The sequence below is a fragment of the Branchiostoma lanceolatum genome, chromosome 2, assembly GCF_035083965.1.
Source record: "Branchiostoma lanceolatum isolate klBraLanc5 chromosome 2, klBraLanc5.hap2, whole genome shotgun sequence".
Classification (NCBI taxonomy): Eukaryota; Metazoa; Chordata; class Leptocardii; order Amphioxiformes; family Branchiostomatidae; genus Branchiostoma; species Branchiostoma lanceolatum.
This window is the reverse complement of record NC_089723.1, coordinates 16,150,398-16,176,722: the sequence shown is the minus strand read 5'-3', so window position 1 is coordinate 16,176,722 and position 26,325 is coordinate 16,150,398. Positions and strand designations below refer to the sequence as shown.

Below are 26,325 nucleotides of genomic sequence, written 5' to 3'. Positions count from 1 at the left end.
TATGGAGATGTCAAAAACCTGTGTTGATGAGTTGCATTGCATATTTCCTGGTTTTATTTTTCATAGTAGAAACTACGATGTTATTCCTATTTCATTAAACCAAATAATTACATTAAATTTTTATCTTTGTTTCTTAGCTTCTCAACTGTTAGAGCATAACAAAAAAAATCATACGGAGCATGAATTAAAAGTATTTCTTATTTTTAAAAAAATGTCTGAAAGTGAATTCTTGTTAATATCCTGAGATCAACATTTCAAAGTATAAGATATACCCCAATGACCAATTTGAGACAACTGGCTTGAGACTTTTGAACAAGGATATATCTGGTTCAAGAAGTATTACATGGATTTTCATTCTTTCTGGCTTCTGGATACTAATGATTAAGATTTATATCCTGATATGCAAATTAATACTTGCTTTGCAATTGGATAGTTGATAAGACAAATGTGTTAGTCCGGTGTGTACTATGATAGAAATAAAAGAGACGACCATCAATATATGTTAATCATGCAGAGAGATACGGGAGAAAAATGACCTCAGGACCACATTCAGGTGTGTCAAGGATCAAGGACAGGTATAATTTGTGTGACCAGTGTTCGTCAACAAGTATGTGTGTCTTAGAGTTGTGTTCAGCACCAAGGACAGGCGTGTTTATTGTGGGCGTTCAGCATACGTTTATGTGTGTATCCAAATAGTGTTCAGCACCAAGGACAGGTTACTTTCTTGAGTGTGGACAATTGGACTACTTGAATCTTCTTTATAGTGTACTGCGCATGTCTTAAGTGAAACGAATCTTCTGCTAAATCAGCTCTTTCCGCATGGATCAATTTGAAGTAAAAGAGTGAAAAGTGCTATAAACAAAAGACTTGTCTCTCACTTGAGTGTGAACAACTGTTGTGATTGAATATTAAAAGTAAGAAACTCACAAGCAATGGAAAACTTTTGTCATCAGTAAAAAGGAGTCTTCTGCAGTAGCCCTTTCAGGTCCATGGACCAGAAGCGTCACCTAGCAATCCTTATTAGAACTGCAAGCATCTATTTAGAAAAAAAATAATTTTGCATGGATCAAAACCGACATCTAGCAATGTTTACTAGTACTGCAGCAATGTTTACTAGCTCTGCTGTACCAACCATAGATGGACCCGGAGACGTACATAAAGAAAAAAATGCGCTACACAAGGTGGATCCCATATCACCTAAGGTTCCAGTCCGACCGGGGCTATGAGATCCCTTCTGATCTATGAGACGGAGCTCCTTTTGCAGGCCATAATTGCAGTTCTAGTAAGAGTAACCAGGTGAAGCTTTTGATCAATGAGCATACAGGTGCTATGGCATAAATCATTTCACCTATGACAAAAGTTGTTCTTTTCTCATGATAATGCTTCGTTTATCGTCAGCATATTGTTTGTTTGTTTGCTTGTAGAAAACACACCATAATTCGTTTCCACAGGACGACGTATTTACCGTTAATTATTGACGTTCTATAAAGGAAATTCTTACCTTATGTATGTATGGAATTTATAATATATCAGCTGCATTTGAGAAAATTGATATTTGTGACATGTGTCACTTTCTTATTATCTGTTGCTGTATCTGTAATCACATCAAACGTCCTGCCAACACAGCCTGTTCAACTTTGCGAAGAACACAATCTTTTAACTTTGGTAACACTTAGTGAAATAAGTCAAGATTGATTGGTAATTGAAATTGAAGCTTGACATGAATCGTTCTTGATCGATAATAAACACATAATCAGGAACGAAATGATCGATTACAGAATAATCATAAACACAAAAAAAGAAGAAACTGCCGTAGATTTAGGCCCCAGTCACCGACTTCCATATGTGGTGAGGATTTCCATATGTGACAAGGGAAGGCTCGAGAGCCCGTGACAGTGTCTTTCACAATTCAGTGCAGTTCTCATAAGGATTGCCAGACGGCGTTTTTAAACCATGAACATAAAGGTGCTATTACATGGATATTCAATCAGACTAATTGTTTTTGAAGCCAAGCAAGCGACCCATCCTTAGTGCTGAATCGGCATTTAAACATATGTGATTTTCAAGCAAACTCACACTTAAACATACACACTCACACATACAATCAAACTTGAATATCTGTCATTGATGCCGAAAAACCGCTAGACAAAAAATAGTGCTACACTATTTGTACACAATCAAGGAAACGTCTATTCTTGGTGCTGTACACTACACCTGTAAGACACGAAAGCGCTATTGTTGTTATAACTAGAGTTCCACGAACACATTATCTTCGCCAAATAATCAAGGCTTATTATGGAGAGTGATTAATATTTACATGCCTATCACCCCCTGCAAATTTGATCATGCACCATACTATTTGGAAGTTATGATGGGGCGAATGAGTGTACTCTCCAAGCAGAGGAGTCGGTCTGGCTGGTTTTTGACGTGTTTTTAGGTGTTTTTGTCAGGCTTTCCATTTTGTCCCCTTTTCGTGATGTCGCCAACCGTGTTGAACAAAAATGCCTAAACTGAACGCGTTAAAAAACAGCAGGACCCACACCTCTGCTTGGAGAATAGTTTATTTATTTGACCTACATGTACGTTTATGCAAGGCCATCTGTTTACATGACCTTTAATACACTGTCCCATGTCCCATAATGCAATGCAGTGGGTTAACAAACTTTCCTAACTAATTATACAAATTAGCTCCTGATTTGCATAATCAGTCATTGATTATGTAAAGCACCATCCGAGCTCCCTACATACCAAACATCACGACGATCTGTCGGCCCCTTCTCAAGTTATTCATGTCCGAATGTCAAAACAAAAACACCCACTGCAGCTCTTAACAAGCCGCTAGGGGGCCCAAATTTACAGAACTTACTTTCTGTGGCATGAACTATCTACCACACAAAAATCATGACCATAGCACTTTCAGAAAATATGCCGCTAAATTTTGAAGCTCCGCTGCAGTACCTTAGGTGCCCGCTAGAAGGCCCATTATCGAACTTGACCTTCCTTTTTGTAAACCCTACCCATCCACCAAATATCATACGGATCCACCAACAGCTTCTCGAGTTATGCTGGCGACATACAAATACACATCCATACAAAGCCCTCTGCAGTACCGAAGGAAAACACCAGGGAAACCATTTTTGAACTTGACCCCCGTTTCCACAACATCTACACACCTGCAAAAATCATGAAGATCCATCAACGTTTCCGTCACTTTTTTTGCCTACATACAAACACAAAAAAATGCAAAGTCCGCTGCAGTACTGTTGAAAAACGCAAGGTAAACCATTTTTGAACTTGACCTTCCTTTTCACAACCACTACACACCTACCAAAAATCATAAAGATTCATTGAAGCTTTCTTGAGTTATGCTCCTGACATACATTCAGACCCACCCAACAGATTTTTCAACCGAAAACATAATCTTCTCCGAGTACACACAAGTACTCGGCGAAGATAATAAACGTGTGTATGTGTGCTTATAAAGTAGCCTGGGTGCCAGCCTTTTTAGCTTACGTACGCTACCCAAGCTTTCCAAAACTACGAAAACCACGCTCTCCTTTTTCAGCACTCGGTTCCAGTGCTGAAAGTGGCTTCAGCACTGGAAAACCAGTGCTGAGTTTAGTTCAGCACTGGAAAACCAGTGCTGAGTTTAGTTCCGCGCTGGAAAACCAGTGCTGAGTGGAGTTCAGCACTGGAGAACTCGACGTCAGCACTGGAAACCGAGTGCTGAGACAAGCTTCGGCACTGGAAACCGAGTGCTGACAAATATTCCGCACTGGAAAACTAGCAGACAATGCATCGTGTTCAAAATTACGAATAAACCGGTGAACGAAACTAACGTTATGTCTACACAACGCATCGTGTACAAAATCATAAATAAATTGGCGAACGCATGTCAGTGTCGCAAGTCTACGAAAGCCACGCCTTCAGCACTGGCATTCCAGTGCTGAATCAACGGGCGAATCAGCCTCAGCACTGGTTCTCCAGTGCTGAAGAAAGTTCAGCACTCGTTTTCCAGTGCTGAAGAAAGTTCAGCACTCGTTTTCCAGTGCTGAATGCCTGTGTTCCAGTGCTGAAGCTCTTTCAGCACTGGGATTCCAGTGCTGAAACTTGTCTCAGCACTCGTTTTCCAGTGCTGAGTGGACTTCAGCACTCGATACCAGTGCTGAAATCGCAACGGAGCGGCGGTGGGTCATGTTATAGGTCATTCAGCACTGGTTACCCAGTGCTGAAACTGCCGTCACTGGCCCGTCAGCATTGGAACCGAGTGCTGATGTACAAAAGCCACGCCTTCAGCACTGGATTTACCAGTGCTTAGGGACAAGTCAGCACTGGAAAACGAGTGCTGAAAAAAACTCAGTACTGGAAAACGAGTGCTGAACAAACCTCAGCACTGGAAAACGAGTGCTTAGGTGTTTTCAGCACTGGAACGTTATTCTTACCAGTGCTGAAGTGCTGAGAGCAGTGTAAGAAATGCGGCAGGATAACTTGACCACGTTTATAATGAATCTTAGACACCCGGGTACTATGTAAATATACGCCAAAAATAATTACTCAAGCAAATGGATGAAATTGAAACTCTTCTCCAGTTGCTTGAGTATTCTAATAATCTTTGGCATGAACAAGTTTATTTCAAGCAAATCACAACTTTGTCATTTTGTTCATTGTGTAATTGCAAAGTAGATGTAGGTATGGGGATGTGTAGCAACTAAACAACTTTCTTTCTTTTGAAGATAGTATTGGTTCGATTGTTCAGTAGCTCAACATTTTGAAATTCAACAAGGAAGTAAAATCTATAATTGCCGGTAGGCAAATGAGATCCTGGGAGACTGTAAATTGCCCCCAAACAACGGTACAGCGATACAGTTACCTTTTAAACTTTGGCCGCCAGGAAGATCTTAAAATTGGTCTCATCGAGGATTTTATCCCGGTATTGGTATCGATATTCAAATCTGTTATTATAGATATGCGCTATGGATAATCGCAATAGCGCAAGTAAGTCACCACCGTAACGTATATCAGCACTCCGTTTGCAGTGCGTTCAATATTTGTCAGCACTCGGTTTCCAGTGCTAGCTTCGAATTTTCCAGTGCTGAACTCCACTCACCACTGGTTTTCCAGTGCTGAACTCAACTCAGCACTGGTTTTCCAGTGCTGACAAAAGTTCAGCACTGGTTTTCCAGTGCTGAACCCACTTTCAGCACTGGAACCGAGTGCTGAAAAAGGAGGGTGTGGTTTTCGTAGTTTTGCGTCAGTGTCCAGATGATACATCGTGTACAAAATCACAATTAAACTGCTGAACGCATGTCAGTGTCCAGATAAATCATCGTTTACAAAATCACAAATAAACTGCTGAACGAATCTCAGTGTCCAGATGATACATCGTTTACAAAATCACAAATAAACTGCTGAACGCATGTCAGTGTCTAGATAAATCATCGTTTACAAAATCACATGTTGAACGAATGTCAGTGTCCAGATAAATCATCGTTTACAAAATCACAAATAAACTGCTGAACGAATCTCAGTGTCCAGATGATACATCGTGTACAAAATCACAATTACAAATAAACTGCTGAACGCATGTCAGTGTCCAGATGAATCATCGTTTACAAAATCACAAATAAACTGCTGAACGCATGTCAGTGTCCAGATAAATCATCGTTTACAAAATCACAAATAAACTGTTGAACGCATGTCAGTGTCCAGATGATACATCGTGTCCAAAACACAAAAGACGAAGTTCGTCAGGAGATCGCAACCCATCCGCATCGAGGGCTATCAAGCACCATCGGACGCACCAACAGCCATGACAGATCTAATCTTTCTTGAGATTCAGCGTCGGCTCTTCGAGTAGAATATCAGAACCACCGTAGACTTGCGCAAGCTTTGCCGTCTCTCCTAAATCTACTGTTAAGGGTTACCAGGATCCCCCATGCAGACCCAGGAGACAAAGGGTTACCAGGATCTCTCATGCAGACCCTCACTACATGTTCAAGATGGCTGCCATGTTAGTGGCTATGACTGGTCCAAACAACTCTGTGACTGGTTGTTTCTTCCTGCCGGAAACGGGACAAAGGGACAGGATGCCTGACATTTTCTTCGACAGGTATTCTTCAATATTTAAACTTGAGCTGAAGGGACGGGGGTTAAGCTTTGTGAAATTAAAAGTCATTTTCGTTCGTCACTTTTCTTCGTTCGATCTGGCGGCTTCTTCTATTTTCCTTCAACGTTACGCCAGCTTTAAACACTTGGCAATGTCTGAATGAGAAAATTAATGACGTTAGGCACTGTATTTGACTTTTACCTACTGATTTTGTAAGAAATCGCGATGTTACTGAAGGTAGGTAGCGTTTTAACGTCAACATTCATGACTTACTGGTGTTATGGGGGAGGGGGGCGAAACAAAATGGCGTCAACAATGGCTGGAACCGTCGCCTGTTCTGGAACGCCATTGTACCGCGTGGTCATCCTTGACAACCCGCTGTTTACTTCAGTTCGAAGAAGATTTCGCCGCGTTCGGTCACGATTTTTGTGTCTCCTTCGCGATGTCGGAGTTTTTCGAGCCAAGTTCGGACGGTGCCTACCCAACCATGTCCATCTACGGTGGACCACTGTATGCGGACTTCTTGGGACCGTTTTACCGCAACGAGAGCGGAGGAAGTTTCCCAACAACTTCATCAACCGTGAGTTCTGAGTCAGTTCTACCCCCAGGATGGGAAGACAAGACAGTCCAGGGCTTACAACTTGAAGACATCTGGAAGGATCCAGAAGACAGTTTGTCGGGCAAGCATACCTCCACAGTTGAGAGAGAGGATGTGCCACAGATCGAGGAACTGGCCAGGTTGTTTGTATTCCGTGCCAAAACCTCGCAACGTTGGCTGCCGTACTACACTGGGCTATCTCCCACAGAAACACCCTGCCCAGAGCTCCAAGTTCAAGCTACAGAGTCTCCAGGAGCCACACCAACACATGATGACATCAGGGTCCTGGCCAGAGATGATGAAATGCAAGATGTGGAAGATTGGCTAAATGCGGCGCCCGATCTTGACATTTCCTCCATGCTACAAGAGGCAGGATGTGATCTGTTCAGTTGCTCTGTTGGCGAAAACATGAGTGCGGCAACATCCACCGCTCAGTTCACCAGTGGTCAGACCTCTGAAGGTGACCGCTCGGTCTTGATTGGTTGTGATGAGCCACAGTCCAGCCCAGGATGGGAAGACAAGAAATTCCATGACTTACAAGACATCTGGATGGATCAAGAACAAAGCTTGTCAAGCAAGTATACACCTCCACAGTTGAGAGAGAGGATGTGCCCCGGATCGAGGAACTGGCCAGGCTGTTTGTATTCCGTGCCAAAACCTCACCACGCTGGCTGCCGTACTACACTGGGCTATCTCCCACAGAAACACCCTGCCCAGAGCTCCAAGTTCAAGCTACAGAGTCACCAGTAGTCACACCAACACATGATGACATCAGGGTCCTGGCCAGAGATGATGAAATGCAAGATGTGGAAGATTGGCTAAATGCGGCGCCCGATCTCGACATTTCCTCCATGCTACAGGAGGCAGGATGTGATCTGTTGAGTTACTCCGATGGTGACAACATGAGTGCGGCGACGTCCACCAGTCAGTTCACCAGTGGTCAGACCCCTGAAGATGACCTCCCTGTCTTGACTGGTTGTGAAGAGCCACATGATCTCGACATTTCCTCCGTGCTACAAGAGGCAGAATGTGATCTGTTGAGTTGCTCCGATGGTGACAACATGAGTGCGGCGACGTCCACCAGTCAGTTCACCAGTGGTCAGACCCCTGAAGATGACCTCCCTGTCTTGACTGGTTGTGAAGAGCCACATGATCTCGACATTTCCTCCGTGCTACAAGAGGCAGAATGTGATCTGTTGAGTTGCTCCGATGGTGAAAACATGAGTGCGGCAACATCCACCGGTCAGTTCACCAGTGGTCAGACCCCTGAAAGTGACCGCTCGGTCTTGATTGGTTGTGAAGAGCCACAGTCCAGCCCAGGATGGGAAGACAAGACAGTCCATCATGACTTACAAGACATCTGGATGGATAAAGAAGAAAGCTATCAATCCACAGTTGAGAGAGACGATGTGCCACAAATCGAGGAACTGGCCAGGCTGTTTGTATTCCGTGCCAAAACCTCGCCACGCTGGCTGCCTTACTACACTGGGCTATCTCCCACAGAAACACCCTGCCCAGAGCTCCAAGTTCAGGCTACAGAGTCTCCAGGAGCCACACCAACACATGATGACATCAGGGTCCTCGCCAGAGATGATGAAATGCAAGATGTGGAAGATTGGCTAAATGCGGCGCCCGATCTCGACATTTCCTCCATGCTACAAGAGGCAGGATATGATCTGTTGAGTAGCCATAATGGTGAAAACATGAGTGCGGCGATGTCCACCGGTCAGTTCACCAGTGGTCAGACCCCTGAAGGTGACCGCCCTGTCTTGATTGGTTGTGAAGAGCCACAGTCCAGCCAATGTGTCACTTCATTTATAAAAGAGGATGACATTGTGGACCTGGCAACTACTACTAATGACAGCCTAGCAGAACAACCACTGCCGTTCCTTCTGTTTGAGTGCCAGTCACCTGTTAACACACCAAAGCCATCATCACCAGCAACTGAGTTGTTGTTGACACCAGTTTATGATGACGCCCGTGCACGCTACCCTGACCAACCCAACTGTGCTGAGGAGCCACCATTCCTGAAGTGTACATCTGTGCAGCGAGATGATTGGGCGATGATAGAAACTGTGGCAACAATGTTTGTGTTTCACGCCAAACACAGCCCGCGACACGTGCCGTACTACACTTGCCAGTCCCCCGCGGGCACGCGACCGTCCACTCCAAGACTGGCAGCGGAGGGATCGTGGGTTCACCCGTACTACACCTGCCAGTCCCCCGCGGGCACGCCACCGTCCACTCCAAGACTGGCAGCGGAGGGATCGTTGGTTCATGAAGATGTACAAAGCCTTGCCAAGAGAGCTGAGGAAGAGGACATAGCAGACTGGGTCAATGGGATGTGTGGCACTGGTGAAGATGTCCAAGATATCGCCAAGAAGGTTGACGAGGAAGATATACGAGACTTTGTCAATGAAATGAGCGATGACCAGTCTACACCTGCGACATTGATGCATCAAGATCAAGATCTCCAAGATCTCGCCAAGAAAGTTAACATGGAAGACACACAAGAATTTATCAAGGAAGCGTGTGGTGACCAATCCACACCAACTACATTGATGCACCAAGATGTCCAAGGTCTATTCAAGAAAGATGACAAGGAAGACATACAAGACTTTGTAAATGGTGACCAATCTACATCTACCACTCTGATGCACCAAGGAAAAGATCTCCAAGATCTTTCAAAAGAAGTTGAGAAGGAAGACCCACAAGACTTTGTCAGTGGTGACCGAGCTAAACCTACCACACCAACCCACAAAGGTGAAGATGTCAATGATCTTGCTAAGAAAGTTGTCAAGGAAAACCCACAAGACTTGGTCCAAACTACACCCACCGCATTGTTGCACCAAGATGCCCAGGGTCTTGAAAAGGAAGAGCAAGACAACTCAGTCATCACTGACATGTGTGGTGACTCTCATCTAATGGTTCCTACCAGACTGACGGGTCAAAATGCAGACATCCAAGCCAAGAAAGTTGAAAAGGAAGACCAAGGAAGCGTGGTTACTGGTACGTGTGGTGGGTCTGATATGTCTGACTATTCTACGACATTAGTACCCCAGTTGGAGAGATGTGAATGTCATCGGTCTTTTAGAATGTGTTTTCTTTTAAAACCAGAGTACAACTTGTCATTTTCATGACTAAACAGTGTTTTGCTTTAATAGAATCATCTGCTCACCAATGAAGTAACTCAAGTGTTAAGAATGCATGGGTGTAAGTGTTTAAACATTATGTTCTACATCATGTTTGTTATCATTTCAGAGAAAGACACCAAGGCCCAAACTGATGATCCTAAAAAGAGGGGAGGCAAGTGGTGGGATCTGAGGATTAAGAGAGAGAAGATGGCAATGAACAAGATAGATGACAGCATCATTGGTGAGTAGACTCATGACATACAAGCATGAAAACTTTGATCTACTTCCATTCTATATTTGTCTGCTTTAAACATAGGGAATTTTTTTCTCTGGTAGTTTTACAATGATCCATGCCTGTACAAGGTGACTTTGTGATTGTGGTCAACAATCCATTTTTTCATGGGGGAGGGATGAGAAGTGACATAGTCTGCATTGCCTTGCAAATGGCGTCGCAGGGGCGCAGTGGTAGGATGTTTCCGGTTGACCTCAGAACTCAGAAGTACTAGGTTCGAATCCAGGGTTCCCTGATATGTCGCGTTGACGTTGTGCCCTTGGGAAAGGCACTTAACACGACTTTCCTCACTTCACTCAGGTGAAAAAGAGTACCTAGCTTTGGTTAGGGACGTCCCTCAGATAATACGTTAAATGGAGGTCCTGTGTTTGAGGAGAGCCACACCTTGAGCACATGAAAGAAGCCACCACGCTTATCGAAAAGAGTAGGGGTTCTTCCTGGTGTGAGTGGATCATATAAATTTGTCCGAATATGTAACTTGTACTCTTCAGTACAACCCTGGTGTGTTACGCCATGAGGCGGTTTACCGGGTATGCAATACAAACAAAACAAGAGTCCGAAGACCTAAAATCTCCATGAAATTTGTTTTCATATGAGATGTGTTTATTTGTTGTTGCTGCTGGTTGTTTTGTTTTGTGTGCCAGAGGGTATCCATGAAATAGAACCTAGAAAGGCAACATTTTTGGGAAAATGCAGGATATTCCCCTCCCATTACCTACACCTCAAATATGACGTCCTTAGCATTTACTGTAGTGTAAGGGAATTCTGAATTTTCTGCATAAATTATGCAAACTAGGTCTGTATTAGCATAATGTATGGTCAGGTGTGTTCAGCTTTCCTAAAGGTACCTACATCTGAAATATATCATCAGTAGCTTTTATGGTAAGGGTAATGCATATATTATGCAAAAACTCCTCATCAGCATAATTTATGGCCAGGTTTTCTGACCTTTCATAAAGGTACCTACATGTCAAATATGAAATCCGTAGCCTTTACAGTAAGGGAAATACAAGGTTATACCTAAATTATACAAATGAGGTCCGCATCAGCATATTTTATACTTCCCTAAAAGTACCTACATCTAAAATATGACATCTGTAGCTTTAACGGTAAGGAAAATACACGTTTATGAATAAATTATGCAAATGAGGTATTCATTAGCATAATTTATGCTCATGTGTGTTCACCTTTCCTAAAATTACCTACATCTGAAATATGACATCCGTAGCCTTTACGGCAAGGGATATGCCTAAATTATGCAAATGATGCCCTCATTAGCATAATTATGGCCAGGTTTTTTACCTTTCCTAATGGTACCTACATCTCAAATATGACATCCATAGCCTTTACGGTAGGAGATATACACATTTACGCATAAAATATGCAAATTAGGTCCTCATTAGCATAATTCATGGACAAGTGTGTTTACCTTTCCTAAAGGTACCTACATCTCAAATATGATATCTGCAGCTATTATGGTAAGGGAGATACAAGTTTCTGCATACATCATACAAATGAGGTCCTCGTTAGCATAATTTATGTCCATGTGTATTCACCTTTCCTAATGGTACCTACATCTCAAATATGACAGCCACAGCTTTTACGGTTAGGGAAATACATGATTATGCATAAATTATGCAAATTAGGTCCTCATTAACATAAATTATTGTCAGGTGTATTGACCTGTTCTAAAGGTACCTACATTTTAAATATAACATCCGTACTATGAAACAAAAGGTACATAAAACTTTCCGCAACACCATCAGTAGAGTTACCACCCTTACATCTACTTGGTTTTGGGCAGCGGAACCACCAGCTGTTGGGAATTGGGGAATACTCGCCCTAGGTAAGAGACCAATGGATTCAACAGGTGTGACCTCAAAGCCCATACCCACAATGGAGAAGTAGATATTCCTCATTACTTATGCAAATTCAGTCCAAATTTGCATAATTACCACTTCAGTTTGTACATCTCTGCCCAACTCACTTGCGTACCAAATAACATGAAAATTTGTCGTTCCTTCCTTCAGTTATTCTACTTGGAAGATTTTTACAAATACACCTCTGCAGCTCCAGTGACACAGACCAGGGGGCCCAAAATCAACCTTGACCTTCCTCCTCCTAACACCTACCCACATACCAAATATCATTACAATCCATCCACACGTTCTTCAGTTATGCTGATTTTACGCATCCAGTGACACATACATACACACACGATGACACAAACATACACACACGCGCACACACACGCAAACACACTAACTTTGCATGATTTGCACTTCAGTGTGTATATCTCTGTCCAACCTACCTGCGTACCAAATAACATGAAAATCTGTTGTTCCTTTCTTCAGTTATACCCCTTTAGAACATTTTTACAAATAGGCCATTGTAGTTCCAGGGACACAAACCAGGGGGCCCAAAATCGACCTTGACCATTCTCCTCCCAGCGCATACCCACATACCAAATATCATTACAATCCATCTACACGTTCTACAGTTATGCTGATTTTAAGCAACCAGCGACACACATGCAAACGATTTACCTCCTTACTTATGCAAATTCGGTCTCATTTGCATAGTTTGCACTTAAGTGTGTATGTCTTGGTCTAACCTACCTGTGTACCAAATAACATGATGACCTGTCGATCCACTCTTCAGTTCTTTTACATTGAAGATTTTTACAAATATGCCATTGCAGTACCAGTCACACATGCCAGGGGGCCCAAAATCGACCTTGACCTTTCTCCTCTTAACGCCCACCCACATACCAAAAATCATTACAATCCATGTACAGGTTCTACAGTTATGGTGACTTTAAGCATCCGGTGACACATACATACACACAGACACCAAACGCACGCAAAACAGTATCTCCATGAAAAAGCCTTTTTTCATGGAGATAACAAATGTTGGCTTTCCTGTTCTTTCTAACACTTTTCTCTACCTTCAGACAAAAAGGATGCAAAAGAAGGAAGGAAGTGGTGGAGAAGAGTTTTCGCTAGGAAGAATGGTGGAAAGACAAGTGGCAATGACAATGGTAAGTAGAATTGCAATGAATAATGATCAGTACTGATATGTGTGAGAAAGGAAGATCATGCTTGTATTTTGATTGATTCAACATCAGTATCTTGTCATTGTTTTTAGGGTCAATGGAATGAGTTAGAATTGAGTTAAAAACTGTATAACACCATCCAGTGCCAGGGAAGTGTCATCACCTTGTCTATAGCTCCATAGGCCAAACATGGCCACTACAGTAGGTAGTGATGTGTTCAACTATTTCGAAAGTGCTGAGTGCTTCTATATGTAGATTGTACTATTCTAATTCTAAAGTCTTCTGTATGACCCAACTGGGGATAAAAGGTGAACAGTCTTTTCACAAGACCAAATTAGGCAGTATTGTAAATCATTTGCAACCAGTCATGTTCTGTAATCAAAAAGTATCATGATCCCCTAGGCCTATTTCTACAACTTACTGTAAATTTGTTTAAGATTGCATGGTTTTTATTTTGCGCTAAGGTGAAAATTGAGTGTTTGCAGTCAAGTTTGCGGCAGCGCTGTAGTCACATTCTGCTATTCTCCAAGCAGAGGCTTCGATCGAGATTTCTAACGTCCCTCGAGAAGAGGGACGTTAGAAATCTCGATCGAAGCCTCTGCTTGGAGAATAACATTCTACAACAGTATTGGAAAAAAAATGTTCACGGGGGTTTTAAGTTTGCCGTCAAAGGGTCGCCGCAAAAAACGTGAAGTGATTATATAAAACCACTGAGAACATTCCTGCATTTACAGTACATCAATAGAAGTAGCATGTATTTTCCATATCCAAACATTTGCAGTCACAATACATGTATTTACAGCATAATAGACAAAGCACACCGTGAGCGACCACATGTGATCTAACCTGTTACCATCATATTACAGAGCCCAGAAAAAGCAGGTGGAAGATCTTCAGAAGAAAGCGGTCGGAAGGTAAACTTATTTCCATGACACCTAGTTATGAAATCAACAGTACTCATACTGACATGGTATATACTGTATGCTGTTGGGTTATATGATAAAGTATCTACAGACTGCAGGGCTCAAAATGCTGAGTGCATGTGCATCTTTGTGCACCCAAACTTTTGACTGAGTGCACCAGTCCACCTGATATTTCTGTAGGCTATAGGGAAAGGATACTATAATTGTACACGAGCATGCAGGATATTCTTGGATTTAGATATCATAAAAAGTAATATAACCGTTGTTGTACTTTACAATATAGCTTCTTTATTTTATGTTGTCCACCCAAAATTATTGCTGTGCACCTAAATTTTTAGGTGCACCTATGTACCTATTCCCAAAATGAATTTTGAGCCCTGGACTAATTGAAGCTAAGTTGGCATGTTGCCAACTGTTTTTGAAATGGCAGGTTCTCTCTGAATTTCCTTTGACTCTGAAATGAGGATTCAAAGACTTGACTTAAATAACTTACACACGTATTAGGCCTAGGAAAAACAATGTTGTGTTGCAGGTTAACCAACAAAATATACCCAACGACCGTAGCCTTTTTTTTGTCGACCGCTGGCAAGAGACATAGAATTTACTATCTGATATCTAAGTGTGAAAACATTCCAGTGTTGTTTTCAGACATGCTCTCCAGAACCTCATTTTTGTTAAGATAAAAGATTGTGCCTTCACAATGTATATTTCTGTGTAATTAGAATATGATGTTGAAAATTCCAGTGTCTTGATGTATTGCATTTTTACACACTGTACTTGTTGGACAAATAGAGAATCCCTGCCTATCAATTTTCTAAGACCTTAGAAGTGTATAAGTGATGTTAATATTTCTTTTCAGAGAAAGGAAATGGAGTGGAAAATGAGGAAACCACTAAAGACTCAAAAACAAGATGGTGGAAGAGAGACAGAACGAAGAGTGGGAAGAGTCGAGAATGCACCGGAATGGATGACAGCAAGACTGGTTAGTTGTAGTTACATTTATTTTCACACTGACATCAGGTATAATCAATGTCAAACACTTTCTGTGAACCCGTTCGCATAGTAGAGTTTGAGTTGGGCACTAGTGACCTGAATGCTTGTGTAGATGGTGTGTTCAGCACCAAGGACAGGTTTGTGTACATGTTGTGCTGTGCACCGGTGTCCTGTATGTTTGTGAAGGTGGCATGTTCAGCACTAAGAACAGATTGTGTTGTGCACCAGTGTCCTGTATGTTTGTGTAGATGGTGTGTTCAGCACCAAAGACAGGCTTGTTTACAGATTGTATTGTGCACTAGCAGTTTGTGTAGATGGTGTGTTCAGCACCATGGTCAGGTTTAGAGTACAGATTGTGTTGTGCACTTGTGTCCTGTATGTTTGTGTAGATGGTGTGTTCAGCACCAAGGACAGGCTTGTTTACAGATTGTATTGTGCACTAGCAGTTTGTGTAGATGGTGTGTTCAGCACCATGGCCAGGTTTAGTGTACAGATTGTGTTGTGCACTAGTGTCCTGTATGTTTGTGTGGATGGTGTGTTCAGCACCATGGACCTGTAAAATATGAAAGTATGGCCAAATGACTTCAGAACTTGATTTCAGAGCAATCTGTCTTGTAAGATATCAAAACTTCTCCAACATTCTTCATCTTATCTTCTTACAGAGAAGAGGGGAGGATGGTGCTGCATGTGAAGAAGACACCGACAGTACGTCACATGCGGCCTCTCACTTGGATGATCGCGACATAATGGACAGTTAGTTCAAAATGTCTTCAAGGAGTTAAGCTTTAGAAGGCAACTTGAGTCAGATTTTAAGATGGTTACTGTATATAGTGTTCAGATGAAACCATTTTGTTATTTATTTTTAATCTGAAGCATCTGCTTACTTATTAAAACACATGGATTGATATGACATTTTAAAAAATCCTCACTGATATATTGGGTCATGTACGTGTGTCTTCTATACAAGAGTGCTGGTACATTGTATATAGAAATGGCCAAATATTGGAACAGTATGTATCTCTACCACCCATTCAATGTCTTGTTGGAAATATTTTTATCTCGACATCTGGAAGGATTTTAACACAAAACAACCGATAATGTAAATTTTATAGAGAATTATAAAAGCTTTGAGATCAATATGTGTAATGACAGTCAATGATTTTGTATTGCAAAAGGCAAAACTGACGGCACAATGTCTGATACATTGTGTCATCTCAGAGTAAAATGTTGACTAAAGGACTATGCTGTTGTTCTTGCCTCTGCTGGATGTCCTCAGAGATCTGTACGCGGGGAGACATCTGGAGAACACTATCCTGGTTGTCTTCAATGATCACGGTCCGAGCACCCTCATTAAATCAGGACCCCTATCGCTCCACGTTAGCTCGCTTGCGTAGGGGCCCTGATCTTTAGCGCCGGTAAACATGGTTCTTGCGCCGTTACTGACAGGTGCTCATGACTAATTAATGAGCTATCCTTATTTGGCGGTTAATTTGTTCTGAACCTAAAGTAACGATGTGAGACGTAACCTGATTGGTTGATAGCTTCCCAGCGTCCTTTGCGCTCTTGCTTCAGATGAGGTTTAGCAAACCCTCTGATTGACTGAAGCTGTTTTGGTGGTGATGTCGCCAGAACCATGTCTACCGACGCTGAAGATCAGGGCCCCTACACGAGCGAGCTAACGTGGAGCGATAGGGGTCCTGATTTAATGAGGGTGGGCCGAGGTACGGGAACATGAGAGAAACATTACAAGGGAAGACAGAAGAAAGACTGCCTTTTATGTCCATTGTACTCCCAGATAGCATAAAACGCAATCATCCGGAAGTCCTGACAAGCTTGCAACAGAATTTGGACAAGCTGACGTCATCGTTTGACATGTACGCTATGTTAGCTGACATCATAGGCCACCAAGATTCAACCATTGGCACACCTCGAGCAATCAGTCTCTTCTCCCAAATTCCCGCTAACCGCACTTGTCAAGACGCAGGTATTGAAACACATTCGTGCTCCTGCCTGCAGTGGAAATCTATCCCGCCAGAGGGAGGTCTTGCCATGAAGGTTGCACAGTTTTTGGTAGAGCACATCAATGCCCTCACCAAGCCGTACAGGAGTTTGTGCCACCAACTGGCACTCAAAAACGTGACCCATGCCGAGACGGCTGAACCAGACAACCAAAACGGCATCGCCTATAGAGACGTCCAAATCACAATGGAGACCGTGCCCGGGCATGCGCTGTTTGAAGCAACTGTTCATATGACGCAAAAGCTCGGAAACGACTCCTTGGCTGTCACGTCAGACAGCAGTAGAATTAAGGAGTATGGACTGTGTCTTGAACAAACATCCGGAACTTATAATTAGAAAATACTGCTACTGCAGGAGGACAAACATTGACCCCTTCTACCTATTGTGAAACCCAAAACACAAAGGTTCATAGATCTCACGAAGAAATGCATTCCAAGGGAAGCTTTGTTCATGAACTCAAGAACAAACTTATTAGTCTGTGAGGACTGCTGTGTGTAATGAAAGTAACATGAAATTACAACTACGAGGGTTGTCAAAAAGTAATGCAAGTAATTTTATAAAAAGCGATTTTTTCATCGAGTGACTTGAAATTCAACACAAAGGTAAAGGTACATAATCTTTTTGAGGCTGAAATATCTCAATTTGTTGTTCAGATTTCTATGAGCGACTGAGTTGATTTTAACGTGACAAAACCCTTGGAAGTCCGTCAGAAGCAAATAGCAGTACGAGGGTAGTTCAATAAACGTGTTATTAAAAATTGCGGAACCCACTTCTAGCCATTGCAGGAGGATGAAACTGCAGACATATCAAAATGCATCATAAACCACATGCCTATTTCTCTGACATTCAATCAGTTTTCCCCTTTCCGTGACTGGAGTGGAGTGAGGTACGAGTTTAATTCAGAGGGGTCGTCAGACTCCTGAATGGGTACTGAATATTTGTTGCGCTGATTAAAGGTTCCTGTCGACTCCTTTTTCATAAACTAAGAGAAACCAAACTTAGCATACTTCTTGGTAAATTGGTGTTTATAGCTGTGTCAAGTTTTGCTTCTCTTGGTTAATGGGAAAGAAGTCTCCAAAAACGTCTAATCAACACATAATGTATTTAGATACATAAAAGCAACTGGCTTGAATGTAACACGTCAGTCCATTCTAGCAGCTGTAAAAGAGGAACTGTTGGGATTTCAGAAATTTTTTATGTAACCTAAAGAGACGTTCATCATTATATATGTGTGATTTCAACTTTTTACAGTAATTGTAAGTGGGGCAGAGTGACTGATAAATGGTAAAACGAACCTCGAAATTCAAATCAACCCACCAGTGTTAGGTCAAGTGTCTGCACAATGGAAAACAACTTCAGAGCGAAGATTGAATATGATTTTTAACTACTGCTCTTCAATTAAGTTGAATTACTTTTTTTTCTAGAACAGATGTACCGGGGGTATAAAAACACTAGTTCCACGGCCTCATACCTTCGTCAAATGATGTTGACCTTTTCAAGTAGTGTGTTCTGCTACTGTAGTGGTCTTGACACTCCTCGAGTGACAAATGATAAATGTTTCTGATTCATTATGCAAATAAGGTCCTCATCTGCATAAATTATATCATTTGATCATAATCTCTACCCAAATAATACAACTTCTTCAAAGTATGAAAGTCTTATCTTAGCAAATAAGGCTATTGAAGCATTTCCTCATGAATTATGTAATTGAGGCCCTCATTTGCATGATATATGTCTGATAACGTCAACATTCACAGAATACCTTCCAAATCCTGCAAGAATGAAATTCCTATCATTTACCACTATGGAATCATAGTCTGTGTCTTCTCTTTGATTATTCAAATTAGGTCCTCATTTGCATAATTGATATCTGTTGATATTCCTGTCTTTCTCAGTTACATGTTTGACAGTCCTATCATAGAATGCAACAGATTTGTTAATTCCCTCATTAACTGTGCGAATAAGTTCCTGATTTGCATGATTAGCATATGAATATGTTAATCATACCATAAGCTATTTACATACGAAAAACCATGACGATCCGTCAACCCCTTCTTGGGTTATTATCTTTCAAAGTCTGCTCCTGCTGTTAAATGACCATAGCAAGTCCAGAACATGATATAAAATCATGAACATAGCATGTCCAGAACACGAGATATAAAAACCGGAAGTTCCGCTGCATTACCATAGAAAGCCGCTGAGTGCCCCAAAATCTTATAATTTCGAGGTCTTGAGGTTTAGGTAAAAAAAAAGGAGGAATTGATATTTTCATCCCCACTCCCTGTCCTATATGAGTCAGTCCATCCAGAGAGAATCATACCATAGGTCATGGGTCAATCTCTTAGGTCAAAATATGGCAAAGGTCACAAATTTTGGCCAGATTTTCAAAGTTCACATTTTCTGTCCTCCCTAGTAGAAAACTGGACATTTCTGAGTAAAAATTGGTCAAATTGTGGTCCCGCTAGAATATCGCAAACCTGTGATAAACCGATCTGGTGCACCAAGTGGTTTGGATCGACAGGGGGCGCTGTTGACTTGTGGGAGGAAAAATGCCAAGCAAAGTGCAAAGTCCACTGCTACACTACATGACTCAAACTTTGGACATCTACTGCAATTCTGCCGTTACCTGCAGTTGATCAGCCTCTGTTTGTATGTATGTGTTACTGTTTGAAGGTATCTTTCTCGTTGTTTGACACTGTTAGGATGAACAATACTAACGTCAACTGATCATCACGATCGATGTTGTCAATTTGACCTAAATTTGATCCAAATTAGCTGCAGAACGATTTAACCTTACTCTCTCTGGCTATATATATTAGTTATGCTAGCATCATGATTTGAGCTTGTAGTAACTCATCTTCTTCAATGGTCTTGTATTTTACCTGCATGAAGAATTGAGGTATTGTGTTTGGTCTGTTTGTGTGTGTTATTTAATTCTGTGTGTGCATTTGTGTTTCTGGATGCTGACCACAAATATCTCGAAACACACACACACAAAAGATGTAATTCTATACCACAACAAAGGTCAAAGGTCACAATTTCTTTCTGGATTTGAAAAGTAAACACATGTCTGGTCTCCCTGCCTGAAAACTGGCCAAAATTGACCAAAGATTTCACCAGGAAAAAATTCTCAAAAATAATAACCAAAAAAATAAGGTACAAACTGGTCAAATTTGTGCGCATGTCCATTAACCGGTCCATCCCCTTTAAACTGGTAGGGTTGATAAGTGCCTTACGATACGCCTGCTGGTAGTGTATTGTAATATGTTGTGCCTCTGAAGGCAAATGTGCGGTGACCGGCTGTGGTGGTGTAGTTAGGTTTATGGAGCACTGAGGCTAGTGTTGTAGTCGTGCAACAGGTGGTTGTGTACAAAAGTGGCATCCAATCATAAAGGGGCAAGCCCGTTAATACATTTAAAAACCATGACACACATGTTCTTTTCTACATTGCGTCAGGTACTTCCATTTGAGTCTGGTGTGCAGGTCCTGTACACTGGATTGTTGCCTCAGTTTGTAGGACGACCCTGGCCGCTCGATTTTGAAGGACTTGTAGTTGTCGCTGCTTGGTGATGTTGCAGTTTTCCCAGACTGGGTTGCAATAATCAAAGAGTGGTGAAATCATGGATGGGTATATCATACTACTAGTAGCAATGTTGACAATGAGACAGAATCTGAGGCGCTTTATATTTTAATAGTCCTATTCGCTGCGAAACCCTGGAGCATCCATTTTGTCTTATTCACATTCAGAGTTAAGCGATTCAAATGGTGTTGGCCCAGAGATCTTGGGTTCTAATCTGGGGGTTCCCTGATTTGTCCCCGTTGACGTTGTGCCCTTGGGAAAGGCACTTGACATGACTTTCCTCACTTCACTCGGGTGAAAATGAGTACCATAGCTTTGGTTAGGGGAGTCCCTCGGACAGGACGTTAAATGGAGGTCCCGTGTTTGACTGAAGAGAGCCACACCTCGAGCACGTTAAAGAACCCGCCACACTTATTGAAAAGAGCAGGAGCCCTTCCCGGTGTGGGGGATCAAACCTTACAGTCTGGTCTGGGTTGACATCTTGAAAAGTTGATAGTCACCTGTTAGGTCAATCCTTCCTACAAATGTGGTAAAAACCAATGAATAAATAGATATACCTCTGCACCTGTTAGGTTGCACCTGCAGTTAGACACCTGTAGACACCTGTGAGAATCATGCTGGACGCTCTCCTGTCTGTCATCCTCATCATCATCGCATACAAGATCTACAAGTGGGTCAAAGGTCGCCCCAGGATCCAGAACACCCACAACAAGTTTGTCCTCATCACTGGGTGCGACTCCGGCTTCGGCAGGGAAGATGCCATACGATTGGACGGGCTGGGATTCCGCGTGTTTGCGGCGTGCCTGACGGAGAAGGGGGAGGAGGGAATACGTAAGAGCTGCTCGGAGAGGGTCGTCACGTTGCGCATGAACGTGGCCGACCACGAGAGCGTCAAGCAAGGACTCCAGACTGTCAAAGGTCATGTTGGAGAAAAAGGTCAGTCAATCTTCAAGCTGAGATGTTCTTAAAGGACCTATTCGTAAGATTTTGGCGCTAAAATTGAAAATAGTACTTGTGAACAAAGCTGAATGCAAATGACATGTACAACCACTTTTCAGCATATTTTTATCATTATTTTATCTATTTTTGGTGTTTGTCAACTTAGATGCAACAGTGCAAAAACAACCTGAACGTAGACTCTCCTGCTGTAATCAAGGATTAAACCTCCTTGCTGAAATAGAAGAACTTTATTGCACAACAATTGTAACTGGCACAATGTATGGCAACTTACGCACATGAGAGTTGAACTATTGCTAATTGTTGACAAACATAAACAACTAATCTAATCTTACACTATGACCAACAGTAGAAATTATCAATAGAATAATGTACATGCTAATGCTCTAGATCAGTATGTTGGTAACAGTATGCTGTATCAGGAATGTATAATAATCAATATTGTCTCGTTTTTGCACAGAGTTGTATACGAGAATGTTAGATCAATATGTTATACCTCTCGGGCTTGTGTACATGGCCATTTGATGCCACATGCATGTAACCACTTCTACTATTCTTTTCGTAATTTGATCTTCAGGTTTGTGGGGTCTGGTTAACAATGCCGGTATCTCTGGGAGAGTCGCAGGCAACATGGACTGGCTGAACCTGCAGGACTATCACCAGGTCTTCGCAGTCAACTTCTTCGGCCTGGTGGACGTGACGCACACCTTCCTGCCACTTCTGAAGAAGGCCGGAGGTCGGATCGTCAACATGTCCAGCTGTACCGCCAGGATGGAACCCGGGACGGGACCGTACGCGGCCTCCAAGTTTGCTGTCGAGGGGTTTTCTGATGGTCTCAGGTAACACATTACGGTATCTTAATTTTCAAGTCTTCAGAAAACCGGTTTGGATCCCGGTCCACTGATTCTGGTCCGTAACCTGATTTGGACACTGGTTCAGATTCCGGTCTGCAATCTGGTCCACAATCCGCACTGGAATGTATAATGCAAATCAAATGGGAATATGTATACTAAATATCGCAACACCCACCTCTCAAGCATAAGACTCTGTTGATGTCTACTAAAAACTGCCTGACTAAACTGCCTTAAGCTGTATGTAAGATGGAGTTAGCCAGGGTTAGCTTCAGTTTGTTTCCTATAAAAAGTACTTATTTCTTATTTTGAAAAAAAAATCTGGAGATTATTTAAGATAAACTTGAAATTGTAATCTTTAAAAGAATCTTCAGATCATTTCAATCAATTAAAATTCAATTGAGATTGTTTTAAAGAATCTTGACATTGTTTTAAACAATCTAGAGATTGTTTCAAACAATCTTGAGATATTTCAATGACATGTGACAACTCCCACTTAAAAAAAACATGATGACATGTACATGTACAGTGATGGAATTTTCACACAATATCCGCTATGTTAGTATAAGATTCAAATGGTTAGGAGCATTTATCCCAAATGCTCTGTTCAGTCCCAAATCAATTTATTTCATGTTCTATATTTCTCTGTATATCTACAGACGCTGTTTACAGACAGCTGGCGTCTCAGTCCATATCATAGAACCTGGATACTTCAAAACACCGATGACTAAAGCAAACAACATAGCGCAAAAAATAAAATCTGTGTGGGACAGCCTGGAACCAGAAAGGAAGGAAGAAATAGGCGAGGAGGCTTTTCAAGCAAGTAAGACATGAAGTTGACTCTATTTTCATATTTCACACACACACACCATTCCTTAGCCCCTTGGCCACACAACTTTGTGCAATCACTACAGCAGGGGGCTAGTCACCGAAAAGTAAATGATGAGTCTGCTTGGACAAATATTGGTAAAGGAGAATCAGTGGAGGCCTGCACGTAGAAGTGCAGTTGCAATTCATCTCCATTCAGTAAGGTGACATTTCTTGACAGGGCTGCTCAGCAAAACGGCAAGCACTTAATTATATTATTACCTTCGCCATAGGCGTAAGGTTATATTTTGGTTGGGCTTTTGTGGAGTGACTGGGTGTTGGCGGTATAACTCTTGATGGCATGGACGGATGTTGGTGATTTTTAGTAGGTAAGTTTCTGTTGGGGAGACGAAGGTCAAAATTCGAAAATGGGCCTTCTGGGGGTTCTTCCGGTTCTGCAGTGGACCTTTTGTGTTTGTTGGTTAGTTTGTCTGTGACATCACTCGAAAGATATTGGAAGGATCGTAATCAAATTTAGTAGGTTGGTAGGGGGTGGAAAAACAAAGGTCAAGTTCAAGAATGGGCCTTCTAGTGAGTTTCTACGGTACTGCAGTGGATCATTTGTGTTTGTAGGTTTGTTTGTTCGCTGGATAACTTAAGAGGCATTGATTCATGATTGATCGCCACAATTGAAAAAAAAATAAGTTCAAAGAGATATGCTAAATGCAGCAGGCCATTTTTTTTTCATGTGATGGTCTTATGTATACTTATTACCCAGTGAGGGTTGACAATACATAAAAATGATAGATACTCAAAATGGATTCAATTTCCACATACAAAATATCACAAAACACAGGAATATAGAACTTAAGTGTGGAATGATGAAAAATGAATTCCTTATTTCCTTCACAGAGACCCAAGACGTCCTGAAGCACCTGGACTTGATCTGTTCCCCTCGTCTGGATCTCGTGGTTGACGCGATAGAACACGCCCTGACCGCCGTCCGTCCGCGCAGTCGCTATGTGTGTGGGTGGGACGCCAAGCTAATCTTCATCCCGCTGTCATGGCTGCCAACCGACATCGGTAAAATGGTTACTGTAAATGCAGAAATGTTCGCGGTGGTTCTATGTCCGCGGTTTTTGCAGCGACCGTTTCACAGGAAACTTAAAACTACCGCAAACATTTTGTCCAATACTGCAGCAGTATGTTTCTGTAACGCTGCCGCAAGCTAGTGATAAAACCACCGCGAACACGGAACACCCCATTTTCCCCATAGCGCGAAATTAAAACAACGCAAACTTAAATGCATTTAAAGTATCCCACTGCACCAAATTAAGCTTGGAAATTGTGCCATATTTGTGAATTTGTGCCAATTTTCCCTTGCATTCACACTGACATGAAGCCCATATGAGCCAAACAATTGCGTCCATTTTTAGCGAAGCTTTAGGAGCGAGCTTAATAGTATACTTTATTGCCATTTTGCCAATTGCACATCTTTTGAAATTTTGTTTTTAAATTTCAATTTTAGGTGACACTGAACTGATGTGTGTTCATGTGTTCATTTTTTCCACCATTAGGGGATGCCATCTTTGCATGGGTGACTCCAAAACCAGCATCAAAGTGAAAAGGGACCAGTGTGCAGCCAAACCCTAACTGAGCTTTGGATAATTTACATAGCTGTTTTTGAATTGCTCTACAAATGACTCTAAGAATTTGAAAAGATAAATCAGACATTTATATCTTCTTCCAATGATAGCAAAAGCTCATATGAACCCATGCTATACTCTCTTGTATCAGGTAGATTAGCCTTATGGAACTGTAGTTAAAGGCAACCTAAGCAATAGTTAAGAGCATTGAAAGTCATATTTTCAAAATTAATTTTATTGTGATTTCTATCCATAGTAAGTTTAAATAACACTATCCCATTGCATACCGACCATCATGGAGTAAACATCCAATGTCGTTTTGTGGTGGGAACTCGTTGAAATTTCTGATGACTTGAAGGCTAGCCATCTTTTCAAATCTCCCAAACATACGCGATTCTGACCGATAAGTGCCAATGCTTCCGGACAAGTAATCATGTGGTCATGGCTCAATGTGGTTGGGCATTGTGACGTCACACGGCCTGAAGTTACTGAAAATTGTAGACAAAAAACGGTTATGGCTGAAATCTGGGCTGATTTTTGGGTGGCACCAATAAATAAAATACTCCTTTTGGGGCTTGTTTCTGTGCTCTTTTTAAACGCCCAAAGTATGCAATAATGATGCAAATGTGCTAATATGGGGAAGTAAATGTCAATTTCAACTTTACCAAACAGAATTGCTTTCTGCAGAATATTTAAACTTTTACCCCCTGAAATCCTTACTAGATGCCATACTTTGTACCTTGTACAATTGTTGTGCAATAGAGTTATGTCATAATATGATTATATAGAGAGAGTCAATATGAATATTGCAAAGAATGAGTTTTTAGTGGATGCCACTAAAATGAACTTGATCACTATTTAAATCACACTGCTTTGATTTTATGGATGCACGCTCATTAACTTTTACCTGTCAAAAAGTCACATCCTTGGAACTCAAATCTATGCCAACTTATAATGCAGTAAAAAGGCCAGCATGAGCTTAGCGTAAAACATGACATGACATGACCATTTAACTTCCGATTTATTCAAAACGATGTTGTCTTCTGAATTTCACCGACATCAGCGGCACGTGGCGTTCATGTGATAAACGCATGGCCATTATGACAATTTATGTTTTGCCGTGCAAAAATTAACCTCCGGTGCGGGGGTCCCTAGGTTGTATCAAACCTTCCTAAAACTGGTAAGAGTTTCAAACCTTGAATCACCATGGATAGTCTGAATATCAAAGAAAGGTTTAACGTCAGCTACTTTAAAAAAATACTAGCTATCGTGTTAGTTAGAAAAACACGACGAAGTACCCGATGTCAAATTACATATGAAATACATCATGCATGACGCTTCCGTGCAACTTGTTGTTACTGGTT

General features: G+C 41.7%; 2 protein-coding genes across 2 annotated transcripts; both read left to right on the top strand.

The window, feature by feature from the left end:
* The first annotated feature begins 16,832 nt into the window (after positions 1-16,832).
* LOC136426872 (uncharacterized) lies at positions 16,833-17,456 on the top strand. Its single transcript, XM_066415593.1, has one exon. The coding sequence runs from the start codon at positions 16,833-16,835 to the stop codon at positions 17,454-17,456; it is 624 nt and encodes a 207-aa protein (XP_066271690.1).
* Positions 17,457-19,772: 2,316 nt separating this feature from the next.
* On the top strand, positions 19,773-25,955 carry LOC136427614 (retinol dehydrogenase 16-like). Its single transcript, XM_066416597.1, has 6 exons — positions 19,773-19,793; positions 21,273-21,636; positions 22,235-22,496; positions 23,168-23,331; positions 24,228-24,398; positions 24,893-25,955. The coding sequence occupies exons 2-6, from the start codon at positions 21,315-21,317 to the stop codon at positions 24,937-24,939; spliced, it is 966 nt and encodes a 321-aa protein (XP_066272694.1). The 5' UTR covers positions 19,773-19,793; positions 21,273-21,314; the 3' UTR covers positions 24,940-25,955.
* Positions 25,956-26,325: the final 370 nt, after the last annotated feature.

Bases quoted from the DNA above. Each gene is read 5' to 3' on its own strand.
- LOC136426872 (XM_066415593.1), top strand. From the start codon at position 16,833: ATGAGAGAAACATTACAAGGGAAGACAGAAGAAAGACTGCCTTTTATG.
- LOC136427614 (XM_066416597.1), top strand. From the start codon at position 21,315: ATGCTGGACGCTCTCCTGTCTGTCATCCTCATCATCATCGCATACAAG. The intron at 22,497-23,167 runs GTAACACATTAC...GTATATCTACAG, and splicing joins GGGTTTTCTGATGGTCTCAG to ACGCTGTTTACAGACAGCTG. The intron at 24,399-24,892 runs GTAAAATGGTTA...TTCCACCATTAG, and splicing joins ATGGCTGCCAACCGACATCG to GGGATGCCATCTTTGCATGG.